Raw genomic sequence first — 8,543 nt, 5'->3', positions numbered from 1 at the left:
GTGAACACACACACACAGGGCGCAGACCCGAGCCTCCTATGTGAACACACACGGTGCAGACCCGAGCCTCCTACCTGAACGAGCCCGATGGTGATGACACAAGCACAGAACAGGAAGATGCCCAGAGGCACATCAGGGAAGGCCACCATTAAAGAAAACTGTAGGGCAGAGAGGGGAACAGGAGGGGCTTCTGGGGAAGGGGTTTGGGGAGCAACGTGGTCCCGTGGCCTCTCCTGTCCGGGGCTGCGTACTTTCTAGCTGCAGAGCTGTCAGTGGGTAGGGGCACTGGGCCATGTGTGTCTCTGGGCAGATGTCTGAAAGGCAGCCAGAGCTCAAGGAGGGGCGGGATGGGGGTCTATGAGGGGAGTGGTGGAGGGGGGCCTGGGGGGAGGGATGAAGGGGGCCTGTGGGGTGGGGAGCTGCCTGCCTCCCGTGAGGCCAGTGTCCACGCTTCCTCCCACCCATCTCCCCTCTCTCAGGCGGCCCTCCCTGACTGCGGCCTCCTGGGGACACTCTTGCTCTCCCATACATCAGGGTGCCCCCTCTCCTGGGCTGGCCCCAAGTCCTTAGGGTGGGCATCTGGGATTCTCTGTCCTTGCCCCTGGCCTGGCGGAGGAGAGGTTGGTCCCCAGGGTGGGTTCAGGGAAAGCCCTCGAGGAACAGGGTGTGACTCACGGTGTATGGCAGGAACGTGATGGTCATCATGCAGGCCTGGAAGGGAAGAAGGCAGGCCACGCGGGCTGCTGTGCAGAGCCCCACAGGCCACGCGGGGCCCAGCAGGGCAGGGGCTGGGTGAATCCAAGCCCCCAGACCAGCCCAGACAGGGCAGGAGGGGCATCTTTGCAGCCTCTTCACGTCATGAGGCCAGGCGGGAGCAAGCGTGGCTCATACTTGGGGCTCTGATTTAAAACCACACAGCCTCGCCACCCAGCAAGTCCTCGCCACCCTGGTGTCCCTGCCGCCTCGCGTGTCCCTGACACCGTGCATACCAAATACCCGATGTCCCATGGGTTCCCAAACCCCCCCATGTGCCTGCTGCCCTGCGTTTGTGGGCTGGAGGCCCAGAGGGGAGGGCAGTCAGGAGCTCCTGGCTGTGGGGCGGACGCTGGGCTCCGCAGACCCACAGGGCAGCCCCAGGAGGCTGCCCCGCTGCCTTTTACGCCTCCTCGCAGGTTTGTCTTGAAAATTAAAATCATGGCCCAGAAATGACAGGAAAGACTCACCAAGTTGAGCAAGGCCAGCGTATCATCTATTTTCCCAACAACCTGGAACAATCTACACAGTTTGATGAAAAAAGAGAAAAAACAGGAAAAAGCATGTCGTCAATAAAACACAGTCCTGGTGAAATAATGTGAAATACACACACACTTTCCAGAATTTTCTGATTCAGACATCATTTAGAGATGCTGCTTGTTTAGAAATTTTAAAAACACTGGAAACATATAGAAGAAAAGCAATACAGCTTCACATTCCCTAAGAGGTGGGGCAATCTACTTCTCTGCTGGTACCGCCTTGGAAACCCAAGGAGAGGTCGCTATGAGTCGGATCTGACTCTATGGCAGTGAGTTTAGTTTTGGTTTTGGAAGAGAAACCACTTGTTTGACGTGTCCTTCCCGTCAGCTTTCTTCTAAGGAGGTGCCTCGCTTTCAAGAGCTGCAGAATTAATGTGTAGAAACACAGGTGTCTGATTTGCAACGTGTTGGAGGACACTGTTGACTGTCTACCACGCAGACGCAGGCCCTAAGTCCTCTCCCTGGCTGTCAGGGGCAAGCCTGTCCTGAGAGGGCAGGGCTGTGTGTGGGGTCCCACAGCAGGGGGCGGCCTCCAGGAGGCTAGTCCCTGAGGTGGGCCGCCCTGAGCTGGGAGGGCCAAGCCTCTCGAGTCCAGTGTTCTGGACAGCCCTTCCCCGGAAGACCAAGCTCTGTGCCACACTCTGTGGGGTGGACTGTCAGCTCAACAGTAAACCAAGCTGTGTCCCCACTGCCTCTCCTATTTGCTTTCAGAGACAGCCTACATCATACCTGTTGGAACTGTCAACGGAGAGATGGTTATACACCAATGCAGTAAGACTTCAATTAAAACTGGACACAGAACACTCCCCAGTACCAGGAAGTGTGTACCGGGCTCTCGAGGGCCGGCTCAGGCCATGGAACACAAAATCCCCTCTGCAGCTCGGCCCTCCTTGCTGGGGTCCCAGACCCAGAGGGTGGTATGCGGGTGGCCGTGCAGGCTGAGTGAGCTCCACTGCTGTGGCTCCAGGGAGTGGGCAGCAGGTGGCAGTGACCGAGAGGTGACGCAGCAGATAACTCCACCTCTCTCTGCCCGTCTCTCCAGTTCTCACGGCACCTCGAGGAGGTGGGTACTCTGCCCGTTCCCACCTTACAGAGCAAGCTGGCAGGTGGCAGTGCTAGGCCAGGCCTGCAAGGCTCCAACCCAGGCTCGGCAACATGTTACCTCCTGATGGTCACATTGATGTACATGGAGGGTGCCAAGGCCAGGCCTGGGCAGCCACACACCCCTCATGGCCACACCCTCCTCATCCTCCCCCTCGTGGCCACACCTCCCATTTTCTTGCTTCTGATGGCCACCCATCTCGTTATCACTTCCTCCCACCTCATACTCTCTCTTTCCTACCCAATGTGCATGTGCCCACCTTGTCCCCCACCCCCCCGATAGCCACATGCCCACCTGGTCTTCCCTCCCTCCTGAGAACAGCCACGTGCCCACCTGGCCGTCTCACCTTCTTGATGGGCACATGCCCATCTTGTGCCCCTGACCCTCCCCCATTCCCAAAGGCCACGTGCCTGGTCTTCCTTCCCTCCCACCTAATGGCCACATGCCCACCTGGTCTTCCCTCCTGTGGCAGTTAAACTTGTATGTCAACTTGGCTGGGCCTGGCTGAGTGGCTGGGCAGCTGGTGGTAGTTATTTCCCATCATGAGACTGGCAATCAACTCCATGGTGGGATCTACCACAAGCGGCTAAGTAGCTGCCTTTGGGCTGTGGTCTGCTTCCTGCATGTAAGGAGAAGCCTTGGGAATGGTCTCTAGCCTATGGCGTGCTTGGACCCTGCATGTAGCCGTGTCGTTGTTCAGCAGCCTGCCATGCTCTGCCGACCTTGGGACTTACAATGGACTTAAATTAATGGCCTGCCGTGTGGTTTGGTAACATCAGGCCTGTGCCTTTTTACTTGTCAACCTTGGGCTTGTCAGCCTCAGCAGCCAGCAGCTGTCCAAGTGAAGAAACGCCTCTAGCTCCAGCGGGCTGGGAGCAGGAGGTAGAGGTGGATCCCAAGGTTGAGGGGCTTTTACCCAGCCCCTACAGCCTGGCACTTATACTTAAAACCTTCAAACTGTGAGAGAATAAACTCCTGTTTGTTAAGGCCATCCCATTTGTGGTATATTCTTGTCACAGTGGTACTAGGGAACCAGAACACCCCCTCCTGATGCCCACATGCCCACCTGGTCTTCCCTCCCTCCCGATGACAGCCATGTGCCCACCTGGTCTTCTTCCCTCCTGATGGCCACGGGCCCACCTGGTCTTCCCTCCCTCCCCCGATGGCCACGGGCCCACCTGTTCTTCCCTCCCTCCTGACGACAGCCACATGCCCACCTGGTCTTCTCTCCTGATGGCCACGGGCCCAACCTCTATCCCTCACAATGGCCATTTGCCTACCTTGTCTTCCCTCCCTCCTGATGGCCATGTGCCCACCTCGACCTGTTGCAGTCACTTGTGGATGAGGAAGTGGAGGTACATGGATAGAACACTGGGGGTGGGGTGGGAAGAAGGGTCTGCCATCCGCAGCCCCAGAACGTGCTCCACGTGAGAGGGTGAGGTGCCCCAGTCTGGGCACACAGCCTGGCTCTGTGCCACAGGCCTGCTATCCCAGTGGACACAGTGACCAGGATGGCCCCCTTTCCCAGTGCCCACATGCCCGTCCTGCAGCCACACAGGGTCATCAGGATGTTTTGACTCTGGTACCTGAAAAGCAGCCCTGGCCCCCGTACCTGATGTGTGCCGTCCATGCCACGGTCACGAGTAGAAACGTCATCAAGTAAACAGCAATTCTGGTTGCTAGAAGTTTCTGTATGCTTGTGTCAAACTGCTAAACAAAGGGAAGCGTCACCCCGGGGGCCATGGCTCAGAGCAGCTATCTCCTGGGGTGCCACATGTCCTGCAGGAGACCCCAGGTGGAGGGCCCATGAGGGTCTCAGACTCCAGGCTCAGAGCCCGGGTGCCCCCCCCCATCCTGGCTCAGGCCCCGGGTGCCCCCCCCATCCTGGTTCAGGCCCCGGGTGCCCCCTCCCCGTCCTGGCTCAGGCCCATCTCCAGGCCCCTCTGGGAGGGGCCACCCTGTTCCCACCCCCTGCATGCTGTGCTTTTCCTTCTGAACACTTCAACACGTGACCAGGTTTGTACGATGTGTCCCATGTGAGCTCCATGGGGCCTGGCGCAAACCAGGTCCTCGGTGAAGATTTGAGCCATGGGCAGGGATTGGACAGCAGGGCTGTGACCTCGTCTGCTGACCCCCCCACAGGCTCCTCCCCATGGGACAAGCAGTCAGACAATGACTGACTGGATGGAGCGGGGCGGAGGGTGATGGCAGCACACCAAGGAACAGCGGTTATGTTGTTAGCTGCTGCTGGCTTTGCGTCCACCCATGGTGACCTCCATACGACAGAACGAAACACTGCCGGTCCTGCGTCCTCATTTTGCCCACTGTCCCCTGCCCCCACTGGTCCTCCCTTAGCAACTGATCCCTGGTGCTGCTGGGTCAAAGCAACAAGCGGGAGAGTGTTCTGGTGTGACCCACAGGGCTGTCCTTGGTTCACTGTTGGAAGGAGGCCCTTCCTCCTAGTCCCTCTCAGTCGGGAACCTCCACTGAAGCCTGCCCAACATTGAGTGACCTGCGGGCATCTGAGATACCTGGGACCTAGCTTCTAGGATTAAACCACACACAAGGAACGACAGCAGCAACTAAAAAGTGTATCAGTTTTACCAAAAAGATTCAGAGGAGAGAAAGTGATCGTGCACACAGCACCCCCCCGGCCCTGCTGCACACTCTCTGCTTCTGCCCCTCAGCCTCCGGCGTTCCCACCCAACTCAGGAGAGACGCCCCTCCTTCCTCCTCCACTGAGGAGAGGGAGCCCTGCAGGTCTTCCCCCTGGGCAGGGGTGCAGCACCTGCTGCGAGGTGGCCCTGTGCCCGCTGTGGAAGTCTGGCCATGCAAGCAGAAGGGCTGGGGACAGATGTCCTCAGGAGCAGGGTGGCTGCTCGGCCCGTGAGCAGAAGGGGCACAATGGGAGCGCTGGTACCCTCTGCTCACTGTGATGCACTTGAGACTGGCAGTGAGACGGCTTGTGGGCCAGCTCACCATCACTGTCGGCCTGGGTTTCAGCACAGGCCACCTCGCTGGGGCCTCAACAAAGCAGGCAGCGTGACACCTGCTCACAAAGCCCGAGACAGCCCAGCCTGTCTCCGCTCATGAGACAGCCCAGCCTGTCTCCGCTCACCGTCCTCCAATCTCTGTGGGGTTGCTAGCCCTTCTGAAATGACAGCTCCTTGGCAACAGGGCTTCCTGCTGTTAAACGTCACGCGGAAGACTAAGGTGCGTCTGACCCAAGCCTCGCTCTTTTCAATTGCCTTGTATGCATAGGAAAGCTAGACGCTGAAAAGAGAAGACAGAACTAATACGTTCAGAGTGTGTTATTGGCGAAGAACCCTGAATGGTCCATGGACTGCCAGAAGAACAGATCTGACTCGGAGGAAGTGTAGCCCAAACGCTTCTTAGAGGCGAGGCTGGCCAGACTTCATCTCTCATACTTTGGACATGTTCTCAGGAGGGCCCGCCCAGTCCCTGGAGAAGGACATTATGTTTGGTGGGTCAGTAAAAACGAGGGAGACCCTCCCTCCATAAGATGGACTTGGTGACCACCGGCTAAGGAGTCAATACGCAGGGAGAAGCAAAGGGCTCACACAGGAAGGTGTGTGGGCATCCGACTCAGAAATAACATGAAAAAAAGCAGCCTGAGAGCATGCGGTACCCGACCTGGGCCGGGCGGAGCCCCCTCCGCTGTACCCAGCCCATGTCCCCGAGAGGTCCACGGTCAACAGAGACGCAGGGAGGGACCATACAAGAAAGGAATTTTGTGCTTCCTGAACTAAGAGAAAGCCGACTGCACGACATATCTGCCAGCTCTTTACTGGCATGTGGCCTGACTTGGAAACCCAGCCCCTCAGCTGCTTCACAGTGCTTTTGCCAAGGAGTCCCTGTCAGAATCATTGGGTTTCAAAGCCTTGACTGGCTTTTGTGCTGTTTTTTACAACACAGAACAAGCAACCCCATCCATCCACCTTGTGTAACGAGGAGGTGTCCGTCACTCCAACACTCTCCTAAGGAAGCACCTGGCTTTCAACTGTCCCCTTGGGTGGTCCAGGCTGTCTTCCCAGGACCAGTTGGCACAGGACCGTGGGGGACTCAGTCCGAGCTCAGCTCATTCCCTGTGAGCCAACTGGGAAACAGAGAGAAAGAACTACACGATCAAACTTATCACCTCCAAAAAGATGCGCCTGACTGCAGGGAAGGCTGGCGAGCTAGCCTTGCAGGGTTTCTTAGTTTCAACTATGACTAAGCCCCACACACGTTCTCGTGTTATTTCCTGGGCACCTACCTCTGGCCTGTAACACACATCGGCTGCCCATCCTGACAGTGGTGTCACTGTGGTCAGAACCTCTGCTCTTAGACGGTTCTGGACTCCACAGGTCCCTCCTCCTGACCGGGCAGCGGCTAGGTGTGCACCCGCCTCTGGGGCTGCAGCTTTCCAAGCAGCCCCTGGTGTCCCACCTCTCAGCAGCTAGGCCCCTTTGGGACAGGGCAGGAGCTGGTCTGCACCGAAAGGGCCCTGCACTGGGCTTCCTGCTGGCACCGTGGGGAGCTGCAGGCACCGGGTGGGCTCACCTGCACGTGGATTTCTCATCAAAACCCGAGAAGAGTACTGTCACCTTCCACTGCTGGGAACGCCACAGGCAGTGCAGCTCAGGGCACATCCACACTGCCCGGGCATAAGCAGGTGCAACGCTAAGGCCTGGCCTGAGCATGCACATGTCCTCACATCCCTGTGCCAGACAGCCCTGGGGGCAGGGTACCTTCACTCACAAGCCAGGAGACTTGTGACATGTACACATGCTCATACATGCATGCAAACATGCACTTACACCTCCACAATCACATGCACATGGACACATATGCACATACACCCATGTATGTGTGCACTCACACCACAATCACACCCATGCACACGCACTCACACCACGATCACACCCATGCATGTACACAATCACACTTCCACAACCACACCCATGCATGTGCACATGCACACACATGCAAACACAAACACACACACACTTCCATGGTCGCACCTGTGCACTCACACCATGGTCACACTCACGCATGTGCACATGGACACACATGCACTCATACCTCCACAATCACACCTGTGCATGTGTGCACTCACACCTCCATGGTCACACCCATGCACGTGTGTAGTCACACGCCCATGGTCACACACATGTGCACTCACATGTCCATGGTCACACGTGTGCACTCACACCTCCAGTCACACCCACACACATGCACACTCACACCTCCATGGTCACACACATGCACACACACTGCACATTTGTGTGCACATGCACACACATACAAGGACATTTATACACCCACAATCATACACACATGCATGTGCCCATGCACACAGTTTTGCACTACCACCACACACATGTATGGCTGCTCAAGGATTCCCAAATGTCTTCAAAAATCCCGTTCAGCTGCTAAGATGCCAGATTCTGGAATTTAACTTATAAAACTGAAAACGTTTGAATAAAGCTGCCTGTAAACGGCTCTCAGCTCTGTGATGGAAGCCCACACTTGCCCTCCAGGTGCGGGTGCAGGGGTTTCTGCCCAAGGCGAGTAGGCACTCCAGTGCTGCCCATCTACTAGTGCCTATCTGCTGAGGACCACGGCAGGTGCTGCTCTCCCACTCGGGAAGTTCACCTTCTCGTGGAGGAATGTTCTCCTGCAGCGACCTCTGTCTAGAACCCCAACCTTCAGGACACACAGGCCAACCAGCAAGGAGGCTGGGAATGGCCCTGGAGCCTTTGCTTCCTACCTGTCCTTGAAGGTTCAGTTCTGGGGGCCACCTTCGCCTGTCCTGCAGGCCAAGCCCCAGCCTGTGCACAGATCCAACCCCCTGCTGGAACCACTGCTGGGCTCACTGGGGAGCCCCCATGGCCCAGGACCTGTGACAGTGGGTGTGTGGTGTGATGAGTTCCTTCCTGTGGCCTTCTGCCTTGGTTCTTCGGAAAAAGAACTGGAGATATTTTCCTGAGGAGTTGCCTTTGCCCTACCTTCTACCCTACAGGATCTGCTACTTCTGTCCAGGTTGATTGACATTTCCTATAAACAACCTGATGGCTTCGTACTTTTAGTCTGGTCCTGGGCTGGTGCCTGCCCTCCAGTATGCACCTTGCAGGGATTGGTCAACA

The 8,543-nt window shown here is 57.1% G+C and overlaps 1 protein-coding gene across 1 annotated transcript in view; it reads right to left on the bottom strand.

The window, feature by feature from the left end:
• Positions 1 to 8,543, bottom strand: part of TMEM175 (transmembrane protein 175) — a 20,334-nt gene that overhangs the window by 9,645 nt on the left and 2,146 nt on the right. The window contains exons 3-6 of the mRNA XM_042782948.1: positions 4,007 to 4,101; positions 1,224 to 1,275; positions 676 to 711; positions 75 to 158 (exon numbers count right to left, since the gene is read on the bottom strand). Coding sequence (XP_042638882.1) covers positions 75 to 158; positions 676 to 711; positions 1,224 to 1,275; positions 4,007 to 4,101 — 267 coding nt within the window. The remainder of the gene's footprint in view (positions 1 to 74; positions 159 to 675; positions 712 to 1,223; positions 1,276 to 4,006; positions 4,102 to 8,543) is intronic.

The sequence above is a fragment of the Orycteropus afer genome, unplaced genomic scaffold (genome assembly GCF_000298275.1).
Source record: "Orycteropus afer afer isolate SDZICR_OR568_19922 unplaced genomic scaffold, OryAfe1.0 scaffold00539, whole genome shotgun sequence".
NCBI classification, from domain to species: Eukaryota; Metazoa; Chordata; class Mammalia; order Tubulidentata; family Orycteropodidae; genus Orycteropus; species Orycteropus afer.
This window is presented reverse-complemented; position numbering and strand designations above follow the sequence as displayed.